This window comes from Procambarus clarkii, chromosome 78, assembly GCF_040958095.1.
Source record: "Procambarus clarkii isolate CNS0578487 chromosome 78, FALCON_Pclarkii_2.0, whole genome shotgun sequence".
NCBI classification, from domain to species: Eukaryota; Metazoa; Arthropoda; class Malacostraca; order Decapoda; family Cambaridae; genus Procambarus; species Procambarus clarkii.
Window position 1 is genome coordinate 12,660,582 of NC_091227.1, and position 14,456 is coordinate 12,675,037.

At 45.8% G+C, this 14,456-nt stretch overlaps 1 protein-coding gene across 1 annotated transcript in view; it reads right to left on the minus strand.

Moving 5' to 3' along the window:
* The window catches only part of RyR (Ryanodine receptor), a 374,701-nt gene that overhangs the window by 132,787 nt on the left and 227,458 nt on the right, over positions 1-14,456 (minus strand). The window contains exons 53-54 of the mRNA XM_069314342.1: positions 8,799-8,960; positions 6,146-6,370 (exon numbers count right to left, since the gene is read on the minus strand). Of these exons, the coding sequence (XP_069170443.1) occupies positions 6,146-6,370; positions 8,799-8,960 (387 nt within the window). The remainder of the gene's footprint in view (positions 1-6,145; positions 6,371-8,798; positions 8,961-14,456) is intronic.

Genomic DNA, 14,456 nt, shown 5'->3' on the forward strand with positions numbered 1-14,456 from the left:
AAATGCAGCAGGAGGAAGTAAGCTCCATCAAAACCAATATAAAAAAAATTCCTATTTTTGAATGCAAATACTCATACTTTACACGCATATTACAAGCAGTTGTTATTGAACACGTGTGTCAGTTGACTGTGTTAGGGCAAACATCCTTCCACAGACCTCGTCCATATGTATTATTCTTCTTCACTTGGGAAAGAAGTTGAAAAATTAACTTTACAAAGCTTATTTTATTCTCATGGATTAAAATCCTGCTTAGCTCATCTTGCACAGCTCAGCTTGCACAGTTCAACTTGCACAACTCAACTTAGCATCTTCAGAGGAAAAAAGAGTAATGAGCGCAAAATAAGAATACAACAATGTGCATTGTCCATGTGAGGGAGGTGATTATATTGCCAACATTACAGGTTAATGACCTGCATTCTCATTGGTAGGCTGGGGCAGTTCTCGGCTGTTTTTTTGAAAGAAGGATGAATCTAGATATAGGCTGGCTAATGATAATTTCTAGAGTGTGTTTGATGTGAAGTGATCCTGCTATGTTTAGACTAATTGTGGCTGTATTTATTGATTATTCTAATGTTGCTGGTCAGGATCTCTGGTGATACTTTCGTAGAAATAATGTGATCTTTAATAGAGCCATGTTGTATACAGTATACATATTGAAGTAAGAGATGCATATATACACTGAAAGAGATGCTGTTGTCCAGCCTATACTTGAGAGCACTGAGGCTGACAGTCCACAAATGAACATATAAAAGCGCAAGCAATACTAGTCTCTTTCAAGGCGTTGTGGATTTGTCGGCTAGTTCAACATTTTCAAGTTCACAGTCTTCTAACTCTTCTAGCAAACAGTGAGCTATATCAAGAGATTAAGTGTTCGTAGGGGTCACATTGCTGCCAATTATGTCCTCTCCATGACACTCTCCTCTGGCTCATGAGTCTTTCTAGAAAAGCAGTTCCTATGGCAGGGTTTTGTAGCTGAGAAGGTTCTGTTGTGTTGGCTTCCTCAGTGGTAGGATGGAAATTAATCTTTCTTTTGATGACCTCTTCCACAAATCCATTAAACAAAATTCATTTATTATGTAATCTACTTTTACTGTGCCTTGAGGCATATTGAAGGAATTATTTATGAGCATTTTGATTCGGAAATTACAAAAATAGTGGTTCTCCAAAACCTTAACCACCATATTTCCTTCCCTCCGAAATGTTGATGTGCCAAACAGAAAAAGACTGAAACCCTGAGGTAAATGTGGAAAAAGATGAAAGTACTGTGAACTTCTGAAAAATTATACAAAACTAAGCAGAAATATATATAGTAAAACGTGCATTTGAACTGTTGAATTTTTTTTGCATGCAATATGTGTTTTCTGAGGGAAGCCCCGTTGGCTCCCCAGAACTATCCAGGCTGGTATGTTATTAATAGCTTTCTGGCATCAATCAAAGTGCATGGAGTTCTTGCCTACTGGAGACCACGAGCCAGAACCTGGCCCCCCTCAGAGAGGCATGATGAGCAATGGCCTATTGAAACCCCCGTGTGGTTGGGAGCATTCTATGTCTGCCATTAACCGGGTCTGGCACCCCAGAAAGATAGGCGCCCCAAAACAAATCCCTATTCCGGTGAAAATATTGCTACCGAAGGCCGAAAGAGTGGACATGGATGGATGGATGGATGCGACCCTTGAGTCCCCTCTGCTTCGTGCGAGAGTGATGATTGCTCTGTCCCCTTGTCTCAGGGTGACAATCACCGGTTGTGCCTCCGCCAAGCTGCCTGTCAGGTCGGTGATTCTTTAGACCCGGAATCGTGGGACGTTTATTCTTTGTACGTGCTCCAGTTCACCCAAGCTACTGAATATATGAGGGTGCAGGCAGCAGAGGCTGCCTGCCATGCTCGGTTTAGGTTGCTCCAATGCAATAGGTTCGTTGTTTCCCCAGATGCCCTGAGACTGCCCCGTTTTGGTTATAGGGGCCCGGGCTTGGGGGTAAAAGTCGCTTCAACTTTGGTTCCATTCGCCCCTCCTTGTCCTTCCCCTTCAGTGGTTCATTCAGTTCCCCCCCACCCCCCTTGCTGCCGGTTCCAAAACGTCTGAGGGTTCCAGAGTCGGGGCAAAGTTTAGTTGGTGTTCAGACTTGGGAGGTATCAGAGGAGTTCCCTTCCGTGGCGACGGAGGCATTTGAGCCTAGTCCTCCAACTGGAGCATCTAAGTCTGACCATTGGGCCCCCTTCGTTCAAACTTGTTCGGCAGCTTTATTTAGAGGCGGGGGGGGGGAGGTTTGGAGGATAGCTCGGCCCCGGGTCCTCAGGGTGAGGTTCCCGGGGCAGGTCCATCTTTTGTTGGGAGCCGGGCACTTGGATGGCATCCGTGGAACTCAAAGATGCATATTAGAATGTCCAGATTCATTCAAGGTTCAGGGACTGGCTCGGTTTTGTTGTGGGGCGTCAAGGTTACCACTTTCGTTGCCTTCCATTCGGCTTCAGTCTGCTGCCTTGCTTTTTCACACACCTTACTCTGGTCGTGGTGACCCGCCTGCGTCTGTTAGATGTTCGGGTTCTGGCCTATCTCGACGACTGGCTGGTTTGGGCCTCAAGCCAGTATGCATGTCTGCTTGCCAGGGATTTGTGTCTTTCCCAGCTCACCGGGTTCGGGTTCTTGTTGAACTGGTGGAAGTCCCATCTGGTTCCCTCTCAGGTTCGATCTTGGCTGGGTCTTGTGTGAGACACTCAGACCGCTTCCTTGTCTCTTCTTCCGGCAGATCTGCTTTGCCTGCGTTCCCATCTTCATCTGTTCCTGAGGGGCTCCCGGGTCACCCGGCAGTTGCTTGAGGGTATGTGCAGGAGCCTGAACTTTGCCATGATGGTCTACCCACTGGGTCGGGTGTGGCTTCGTCGACTGTTCTGGTTCCTTTGGGGACGTCCCTTCCACCTCTATCGCGGCCACTGGGTTCAGCCTCTGGGAGCTTTACGTCGAATGCTGCGTCACTGGCTTCCTCTTCGTTTTTTGGGGGGTTCAGTGCCTTGGTACCTACCCGAGCCCTTGCTCGTTGTGTTCACGGATGCGTCGTCTCTTGGCTAGGGCTTTGTGACCAGTGCTCACCAGGCCAGCTAGGGATGGTGAGGTCTCTCCTTCTGTCGGGCTCACACCACGGTGCGGGAGTTTACAGCTGTGTGGATGTCACCCGGAGGGTTCGAGTCGCTCGTGGATCGACGATCCGGTTCCATTTGGACTGTTCCCTGGTGGTTCATTGCCTGAACCGAGGGGGGGGTTCCATGCGGTCCTTGATTCTTTGGGGCTGGTCGCTTTGGGTTACTCGTCTGCTGAGTTCTCAGGGGTTTGGCTTTCCTGGCAGTTCACGTTCGAGGGTTGTCCAGTATCCTGGCGGATGCCCTGTCCTGGTTCATTCCCCTGTCCACGGAATAGACAGTCGATGCCATCTCGTTCAGTTGGCTCTGCTAGACGTTTGGGCCTCTGGAAGTGGAACCCTTCGCGTCAGCATGGTCGAGGCATCTCCCGGTATACGTGGCATCCCCTTCCCCACTACAAAGCCATCGGAGTCAATGCCTTCAGGCAGGACTGGGCAAGGTGGATTTACCTGTACCTCTTTCCCCCGGTTCAGCTGTTGCTCCAGGTCCTGGCTCGCTTGGAGACTTACCAGGGAAGAGTTGTCCTTCTGGCTCCTTGGTGGCCGGCCCAGCCTTGATTTCAGGTGCTGCTTGCTCGGTGTCCGAACCCACGGGTCTTCCTGCAGCTCTGCATCTTTCTGCAGATCAGTCCAACCCGGTACGAGGTCGGTTCGTTCTTCTCCTAGAGTTTTCACATCTGGAGTTTCTCACTCTAGTCTATCATCACTTGTATGGGGCACAGGCGGCTTTGTTGTTTGTCTCCTACCTGTGTGCTTTGTATCGCTGGAGTATGAAGTTTCCTGGAGGTCCTTCCGGTTTTTCTTATCACTGTGTAGGTGTACTTCGATCTCTGATAGGGTTGTTTTGTCCTTCCTTCCTTTCATGGTTGTTCCAGGACCGTCATCTTGTGCCAAATACTGTCGCCTCTTATCATGAGACGCTGATGGAGCTTCTCCAGCTTGCTTTCGGTATTGATGTTACTTCTGCCCCATTCTGCAAGCTGTCTCATGTGTTGTTTCACCTCTGGCCTGCTCGTGCGCCTCCTGAGCTGTCCTGGTCTTTGGACCAGGTGCTCTCTTTCCTTTCTTCTCCTCGGTTTGTTGTGGCCCCTTTGATTCATGATTGTTTATTCTAAGGGTCTTTTTCCTGTTGGCATTGGCCTCTGGGGGTCGGGTTGGGGAGCTTCATGCTCTCTTCTGACACAGGGGTTTCTGCTCCTTCTGTCCTAGTGGTTGGTTTGTTCGGTTGTAGCCGTCTCCTTTTCTAGCGAAGAATGAGACTGCTGCTTTCCGGAGGGGTCCTTGGGTTGTTAACGCTTGGTTGGTCAGGCCAGGAGTGCATCATGTGTTGTGTCCGGCTGCTGCTCTCGGCCGTTATTTGCGCGCCACGACTTCGGTGGTCGGGGATGCGCTTTGGGTTGACCTGGTTTCCCTCCTTCCCTGTTCCTGGGCTCGGGTCCCCTCAGGTTGTCGGCAGGATTATTAAGCCTAACCAGCCTGCGGTATATCTCCATTCCCACGACGTTCGTAAGTTTGATGCTTTGGTTGCCGTCTTTGGCAACATGTCTTGGGTTGACATTCGGGCACGAGATTTTTGGATGTCGAACAGGGTCCTAGCCGCTCCCTTCCTTGTCAATGTCCCTGGACCTGGTAGGGCCTGCGTTGCTTTGGGTCGGCAGTTGCAGCAAGTTGTCTCAACTTTGCGTTGAGGAGAGAGGACTGACTGCCTCATGGGTATGTCTCTGTGTTTTTCTTTGTCTTTGGGTAGTTAGCTCCATTTTCTAGGTGAGACCCAGAGGCTTCCTGGCATCTCTCCCCTTCCTCCGGTCGGTGGTGTTTTTGTGAGTTTTTGACATCCAGCCTAAGAACTGCCGGTTGGATCGCCGGCACGAGTGTCTGGGGCTCACCCTTCCCCCTCCCAGGAAGAGAGTGTTGCGCAGACAGCGGCACGGCAATTTGATGACGTCATGCTCGTTTGCTTATTTTTGTTGGAGAGTTCTGTCTATTCATTCAGCTTTCCGTAACAATTTTTTTTTACCAGAATAGGGGTTTGTTTTGGGGCGCCTATCTTTCTGGCTGCCAGACCCGGCAGATGGCAGACATATAATGCTCTCAACCACACGGGGGTCTGTAATAGGCCATTGCTCCTCGTGCCACTCTGAGGGGGCCAGGTTCTGGCTCGTGGTCCCCGGTAGGCAAGAACTCCATGTACTTTGATGCCAGAAAGCTAATAGTTACATATCAGCCTGGATAGCTCCGGGGAGTCTCCGGGGTCTCTCCCAGAAAATGGAGTTTTGTTACATTCAATGCTGTTTTTTTAATCAAATAATTCAACAGATTGTAAATAATAAAATTAATAATATTGAAACAAAAATTATAGATGGGAAGCAATACTGATATATACACCTTGGCAGGCTCAGGTGGTGGAATCGGGAGTGGTAAGCCACTTATTCTGAGAAATAAGCAGAAGCCTTTACTGAAGAGAGGAAGTATTGTAAGTAGGGAACATTGATACAGAAGTAATGTAAGTAAGGAATACTGAGACAAGTAATGTAAGTAGGGAACACTGAGACACAAGTAATATAAGTAGGGAACACTGAGACACAAGTAATGTAAGCAAGGAACACTGAGACAGAAATAATGTAAGTATATAGGGAACACTGAGACAGAAGTAATGTAAGTATATAGGGAACACTGAGACAGAAGTAATGTAAGTATATAGGGAACACTGAGACAGAAGTAATGTAAGTATATAGGGAACACTGAGACAGAAGTAATGTAAGTATATAGGGAACACTGAGACAGAAGTAATGTAAGAATATAGGGAACACTGAGACAGAAGTAATGTAAGTACATAGGGAACACTGAGACAGAAGTAATGTAAGTATATAGGGAACACTGAGACAGAAGTAATGTAAGTATATAGGGAACACTGAGACAGAAGTAATGTAAGTAGGGAACACTGAGACACACTATACAATGCCTCTGAGCTGCCAATAGTGTGCGAGGCTGGCTGGCCTGGCGGGCAACTCACAATGTGGAGACCGTAGAGAACTTTGGCCATGGCGACGATGCGGTCGACTGTGTCGTCGACGGTAGGCACCAACTTTTTATCATCATCGTCTTCTCTTGGGACACGACCTCCACCCAGGCGAGAGTAGAGTGTGTGTTGCCAGTTCATTGCGTCAGATGGGTCGAAGTTGTCAGGCAATGTGAGCTGAGTCTTGGAAAAGTCTCGGATCTCTACCTCTGAAATTTTCTGTTGAAATGTGCGAAATAGACTTACTTTAGTGGATAAGTGTTTGATACATTCCATGACTGCCATTACCATAAAGTAATATATCACAAAAAGGTTGTAAAGACACAATGAACTTTCGCATACAATTCAAAACATTATATTAGACAGGCGTAGGCTGAACAGTAACAATGACAACAATATAGAAAAAACAAAAGGTGGAAGTTAACTTTGTTTGGAGACACTTGTGAAGTCTTCATCTAATATAACAAATATACACAGACATATCGTGGTTACATTGTTCTTATTAGTTACCCTTCTAATGAAGATGTTGACAATATTGTGCATAACATCTTTGATTTTAAATGGTCAATTGTTCAACATACTACAAAAATATATTACATTGTTAATATAAAAAATATATGCTCGGATTACATACATACATACATATATATATACACACATAATCTGAGCATTTTCGAGGTTTAACACATTTTCAAGGAATAGATACTGTCAAAAGGAAGACTTCGAAATCAGGAAATTTGTTAGCCTAGGCAACATGAAGTAGCTAATAAACATATATAGAGCAACATTCTGTTAATACATTTCAGTTAAGAGGCCAGGTGCTCAAAAATATTTGTCCAAATATGAAAAATTGTGAAAACTGTCAAACAAATTTTACGTTATTTGATATCAGCCTCGTGAAAAATTTCATCCTACTATGTTAGGAAATGGATTTTATGTGAATATTTAAAAAAACATTCTGATGATGATGAGAACAGCTCCTATTGACTGGAACTGAGGGATAATGCAGTTATAAAGAGATGCAAGCACCTGTCCAGTGCACAAAGAAGAATAGTAGTAAGGAGGGTCCACAAAGTGGATATGTAGCGGGTGCGTTTATAGCATTACTGAATAAAATATAATAACACAAATAATAATGAGTAAGTATATTATTTTGCTGTATTTTGTTATATATCATATAAATACATTGTCTAGTGCCAATATCTGATAGTTTCATCAATGTCCATTTTTTTTTTAATTTGTTGTTCTTGTATTTTGTCTCCTTTGTTTATAATCTGATTTTGTTGCAGCTTCTATATCTTGGAGAATACATACCCATCACTGTGTATGTGAAGAGTGAATGACATTATGCAACAAGTTAATCAGCCTCAGGTGGCAAAAGTTGTGACTTATTTATGTTTTGCCCAAAAGATGTACAGATTTTAAACTCTATTCTCTTTGCCTTTTTAGGTTGAACTGGTGAATGGGGACCAGATGCGAGCCTTATCACTTATATAAAATATACTTATTATCCTTATTAACCTATTATCCTTATGCTTATATCTGTTTTTTTAGGGGGGTTATTTTTTCTTGATTTCATTTCAACACATAGTGACCTACAACTTTATCATATTCGTATACGAATACCAAACAATGTTTATTATAACATACAAGTAAATTGATAAAATAGAACTACCATATTCATTGTCGATAACTTCAACTTTAATTATCTCTAAAACAGGAATTTCAACTTTGAGCCTGAATAATGTTTCCAAGTCCAAGTTTCTGAGCGATTCTCAGCAATTTTACATATTGTGTGTAACGTTCTTAGTTCTAAGGTTACATTTCTGCCATTTATTCATAAACCCATAACCTTGGGAGTTATCCATTTTTGGCTTCTAAATTTTGCACATATTTGAAGGCCACGCTGACTACTTATTTTTGTTCTTGTTTATGTTATGATATTGATCCATTAGGAAAAGTTGGAGCATTTACCATGTAGATTATGCACAATATATTTGAGAATGTTTGAGGAAGGTTGATAAATTGCACTCGTGGCCCCTTAATCCTGGAGTAGTACGCTGCCACACATGGATATGCAGCAGGCTATGGTTTCTGGATAACAGATTTTTCTTTTCCAATAACTAATTGGTTGGAATAAATGGGTTGCTATACTCACCTAGTTGTGCTTACAGGGATTGAGTTTCGGCTCTTTGGTTTCGTTGCTCACCTATCAATCAACTGGTGTACAAGCTCCTGAGCTTATTGGGTTCTATAATAGAGTATATATATTTGTAACTGTGTATGGAGTCTGCCTCACATCACTGCTTCCATTTGTTAACTACTCTGACACTGAACAAATTCTTTCTAATATCACCGTGGTTGATTTGAGTACATGCACTAGGTTTCCACCTGTGACCCTTATTCATGTTCTATGCAACATGAACAAGGGGACATTAGGAAGAACTGAGGATACGTGGCAGAGTGTCTTCCTGTAATCCCAGCTGCCGACCTGTCAGCAGGGATTCACCTGTATATTTACAAGGTGTAGACTCAGTAGTTTTTTTTTTTAAATACTGAAAAGCTGGAATTTATAATTTGTCTCAAGATATTAAAAACTGAAGCATATTTTCTCCTGAGACAGGAATAGAATACTTATTATACCAACCGCGAGGAACTTTTCTTTGCAGTGCTGCACAAGTTCTTGTTCCCTGCCAGCAAAGAGATTAAGGCCTACGGGGAGGAGGCGCTTGAGGCAGGCCACCATCAGCGAGGAGGCTAGCTCCTTCTCCTTGCTCGCCTTCTTCCCACCCGTTCGCTTCTTCTTTTTCTGAAATTATAATAACAACATGAATTACCGTCAACTCTTTATTATGTGTCTGGCATGCTGGATTTAAAGCCGATGTTATCACTAATTTTAAACAAATTTGCGTGATGACTGGTGGGAACAATGGGAATCTTAGAGAAGTAAAAAATTGGATGCATACATAAAAAAAACTGGTTGAGTATGTTCATGCAAATTAAGATTGGCAATGGCTGGTGGGTGCTTAATATCTCGTTATGTTAATTTCTCCAAAATTGTCTAATTTTATACTTTTTAATAATTGTTTTTATTTATTTATTTTAACAAATTATAATACATTAACAAAGCATCAGTCATTTTAATTAATTTATTATATTTAGAATTATTTAGGTTATTCCATCTTTTGCAGCACCTTTTGCCATGTTATTTGTTGTGTTTTAGTTACAGTGGTATTTGTTGTTTTAAACTAAACACAATTTATATTCCATACATGTATTTATATATGCCATAGTAAACAATTAATGTAAAAAGTCTAGTTATCGACGACAACCATGAAGCTCACACCAAGGATATCAGGGACATTTTATATAAAAAACCTAACCAATGGATTTTCAAATGCAAGTATTAATACTATGAGTAAAAGTAAAGGGAGTTTCATAATGTTATATAGTAATAGGAAACTTTCACTTCAACACTAACTCAAGAGTTTAAAAAGTAACCAAAACACATGATATGTCAAGAGTCATAAACAGTATTATGTTCCCCACTCTGCACTTCCCACGTTATACAGTACTACTCAAAAACTTGTTGGCAGTAACCCTGCAGAAATCATATCTACAACACAGTCTGTTTACAAACAGCATTCATTCCCATGCATCAGATCCATAAACCTTCTTAAAATTCACACACTGCATACTGTCTACTTTGGTCTTTATACTTCCAAACTAACCCATACTAAAAACATTTTCTAAAAGGTATTTTATAGAACATATGAACTTCTGACAATGCATTATATACCTTTGAAATTCCTTGAATCCGACCAAATCTATACAACACTCCATGCATATAAAGGAACAAACAATACGGAACTCTCTTCCTAATGCAACAAAGAGTTGATCAATCTTTTCTTTATTCAAAAGTAGATAAAATAAACATAAATATTTAAATTATAACATTCAAACACTTAAAAAAGGTACACCACACAAAATCTGAAGTCAAATTACAAAATATGTTTATTTTAATAACTAGTTAATTGCAATTTTAAAATTATTTGCGGCTAAATTTTTCAGAATGTTACGAAGTTCCTTACCTATATGGTTGCTTAGGGTATCCAAATAATAATATTTAATATTAAGAATTGAGTTAGGGCATGTAACAATTTTAACATCACGGGAAAAGTATTAATACTAATAATTAAAAGTATTAAACTGAAAACTTAAAATCTAATTAAATATTTTGCCTGGAAAAGCATTAGATTATAATATGTAATTACGTGACTTTTCTGGGGGGGGGGGAGCCCTGTCGGCTTCCCGAAGCTTTACCAGGCTGATATGCTAATGTCAGACTTTGACATCAGTCATGTGTATGGTGTTACTGGGCCTACCGGGGACCACGGCCAGAACCTGGCCCCCCTCAGAGAGGCAAGGGGGAGCAATGGCCTATAGAAACCCCCGTGTGGTTGGAAGCATTCTATGTCTACCATCAACTGGGTCAAGCATCCAGAAAGGTAAGTATTCCAAAACAAACCCCTATTCTGGTTAAAATTGCTACCAAAAGCCGAACTAGTGGATGTAACTCCCCAACAGAAAACAAGCAAACTAGTATGACGTCACACGTCATCGCGCCGCTGTCTGCGCAGCTTCCCCCTCCCCGGGAGGGGGAAGGGGAAGCCCCAGACCTCCCACGCCGGCTATCCACCCATCAATTCTTTGGCTGATGCTATGGGCACCGGTTGTGTGCTCCGGCTCCGGTAGTTGTATCAGCACTGTACCTAGAGTGTGGTGTCTGTCTTCTAGCCGGGAGTGAGTCTCCAGTACTCGGGCTGCATGCGCCTAGGGTTACCTTCCCTAGGTGTCCTGTAAGTACTGCCCTTGGGGCTTGGGGCCACCTTCCACAAGTTCCTAGGGTTCTGCCCCTGCTAGGCCGTTTACTGCTTGTGTTCTGAGTATTTTTCTGGTGGTTCCCCCTGCTAAGTCCCCGTGAGTGTACACGTCCCGGGGGTTCAGCTCTTAGAAAGTTGTTTGGTAGGTTTGGGCGCCGGTTAGCAGTACCCTGCCTGAGATTACCTGAGCGCAAGTCCTCTTATAGTAAACGCTTGAGACCCTGGGAAACCCCTGGGGGCGCGCGGGTCCGACGGATGTGACCCCAGAGTGCCCCCTCGCTTCCAGCGAGTTTGAGGTTTGCTCTCACCCCTTGTCTCAGGGTGACTCTGTTTTGCCTCCGTCTGCTGCCTGTTGGGTCGGTGACACCTTCGACCTGGAGTCAGGCGCGTTTTGTTGCTCGTTGTGGCTCGGTTACCCAGTTGTGCTGACTAAGCGGTGCGGGCAGTAGGGGCGTTGCGCTTTGAACCTTGGTGATGGCAATGCTCTCGTTCATTTGCTCCCCGGGAGCTCCGGGGCTGCCCCGTTTTGGTTCGTGTTGGGACTTGGGGGTGCTGGTTGCTTAGGTTCCTTCCACGCCCCCCTTGTCTTTTCCCTGGATCCCCCCTTCCTGCCTACATCCGGTTCCTTACCGTCTGTGGGTTCGGGGCGGGATTTGATGGTGTTAAGACTCGGGCAATCTCGGGGAATTCCCCTTCTGGGGTAGTGATGGGGGCATTTGAGCCTGTTCCTCCAGCCATGTTGTAAGAGTCTGCCAGTGGGCTCCCTTCCTTAGTATTTTCACAGCTGCCCTGGTTTTCTGGTACGGCCGGGGCTTTGGGGGGACGGCTCGGTCCCATGGCCTGTCGTGTAGGTTCCTGGGGCTGGGGAGGGGCTGACTTGGGGGCCTTGGCTCCATAGGACCCCGTGGGGGAGTTTTCTTCCCCTCTAGGCGGGGCTTGTGGTTACGCAGAGTGGGGGTTTTCCCCCCCACTCGCCGTACGTGTTGTTGGGCGTCGGCCCCTTCCCGGGCTCTGTTCCTTGACCTTTGAGTCAGTTGTTTCCGTCCTGTGGGTGCATGCTCCCCCCCCCCCCTCTTTTTGGGATGGTGTCTTCGTCATGTTTCCCCGTTCTTGGGGTTCTATGTGACTTCTGGTCTCGGGTGCGACTGTGCTTTTGTGTGCCTTTGGGACTGGTGTTTGCTTCTGTCTTCTCGTGGGTTCGGGAAGGTTTTTCGCTATTTCCCGTATTATTGGAACGTCTGTCGGCTCCTAGTCCGGGTCGCCGTATTGGGTTACTTGTAGCCTGGTTGGGCTACTTGTGGCCCGATTGGGCTTCTTGTGGCCCGATTGGGCTTCTTGTGGCCCGATTGGGCTACTTGTGGCCCAGTTGGGCTACTTGTGGCCCGGTTGGGCTGCCCATGGCCCAGTTGGGTTCCCTTTGGGCTCTTCGTCTTTGCTTCGTTGACCGGTTTTGTTGTTACTGCTTCCTCTTTTGGCTACTTTTCTAGTGCAGTAGTCCTGGTTGGCGCCTTCCCGCAGAGCGGGTTGTGCGGTTCGGCCAGCGTGTCATGCGCATGCGCCGTGGAGTTTGTTTTGGTCTGGGCGGTGTGTTTCAGTGCTGGTGTATTGCGCCCTTTTTTCTCGAGTGCTTCACCTCTCGCTCTTCTCCCTTGCTCCGGTATGTGCCCCTTCACTCCGGGAGTGTCCTGGATTGCAGCTGCGGGGAGGACGCCGAGGTTTTTCCTGTGTCATGGGTGTGGGTCGCCTCCTTCGCCTCTACCCTGCTCTCCAGCGTGTCCGGCTCTGGCTTCTTCACCTGGCAGTGCTCCCAGGATCTTCTGGGTGCTGTTGGGTCGTGTCACGTTCGTGCCTCCGTTCGACAGGTGAATGAGTTTCTGCGATCTGGCGTTTTTTGGCCGGGTGCTGGATGCGAGGATGTTTATATACCTGTCTTTATTTAGGTATATCTATGTACGACTGAGACAATTCGCACACCAGTGACTGTCCCTTTTCAACCCATCCAGTCCCACTCATGTGCATGTCCAACCCATGCTAGAGTCATTCAGGGGACCCACCTCTTTCGTGTTATGAGGTGTGTGGGTTGTGGTGCTGGTTATGTACTCACCTAGTATGGCTCTTTGGCTGTGCTTGCAGGGTTTGAGCTCTGGCTCTTGGGTCCCGCCTATGTGGAAGAACTTGCGGGATAGTACCAGTGGAGTGCAGTGATGCAAAAGGCACAATCGGGGAACACGGTATAATCATCAGAGGCCTGCGGTTATTACACGTCCTACCTACGAGTATACGCCATATTGCCGGTACATCCGTGGTCTTTCAAGGTACACTGGCCTGTTTTCGAATAGAGGTTCCGGCCCGTCCTGGCTGTGGTGGGTATGTGGGCCTGCGGGCCGCTCCCAGCAGCAGCCTGGTGGATCACCCTCTCACAAGTCTAGCCTAGCCTTGTGCCGGGCTTGGGGTGTAAATTGAACTCCCGGAACCCCATCCAACAGGTATCGAGCAGATTTCTTTGCCGTCGGTCGCCTGGTGTGCAGGTTCTTGGGCCTGCTGGGTTCTGTCGTGTCTCCATTGGCCCTGTCTGGGGTCTGCCTGCACCGTTCTCTGCCTTTTCAGAAGCGAGTTACTATTTACATGTTGCATGTTGCGGTGGTGCCTGTTGTTGCAGCACGTGTGCATTGGTAACATGTTTTGCAGTGGCATGTCCTTGTTCCAGTGTCCTTTTATTGGTGGGGCGCTTTTGCTGCTGTTTTGTACCTAGGGTTTGCGTATGGGTGTTTGCTTTTTATTTTTCGTGGTCTTCGGGTCCCTGGCTGGGCTCTCCCATGTGCGTGGGGTTTCTGTCCCTGCCTGATTGTCCACCCCTGGTTGTTTCCTGGGGTTTGTGCTTCAGCTCTTTCGTCCTGCCTCTCCCCAGTCGCTTTCCTGGCATCTCCTTTGGTCGGTTTTGCCTGCACTTGCTGCTGTGGGGGGGGGGGGTTCTACCGCTTCCCTTCCTTGTGTGTCCCCTTTGTTTTCTCCTCTGCCGCAGGGGTGTTCTGTGTGCGTTCCTTGGCTTCTTGGGCGTTCTTATCAGCCTGCGTCCTATGGTGGGCTTATTTGTCTTGGTCTGTTTCAGTTGCTCGTTCCCCTTGGTTCAGGTACTGTTTCTGGAGGCAACCCTTACGCCTTCTTCGGTTTTCCTGGCTTGCCCTGCCGGTTGGCTTTTCGGGGTCTTGCAATGTCTCGCGTCAGACCCGTCGTTTCTGCAACCCGTTCTGGCACTTTCTTACAGCCAATATTGACTTATTAAATAAGTGCATATGTGACATACTAATTTATTGTGAATATTTTAGTTTACCTTGAAAAGCTTCATAGAAAACACCGACCTTACCTAACCTTCTTAGTATGTTAAGATCAGCATCTTATTGCTTCGTAATTACAATTATTAC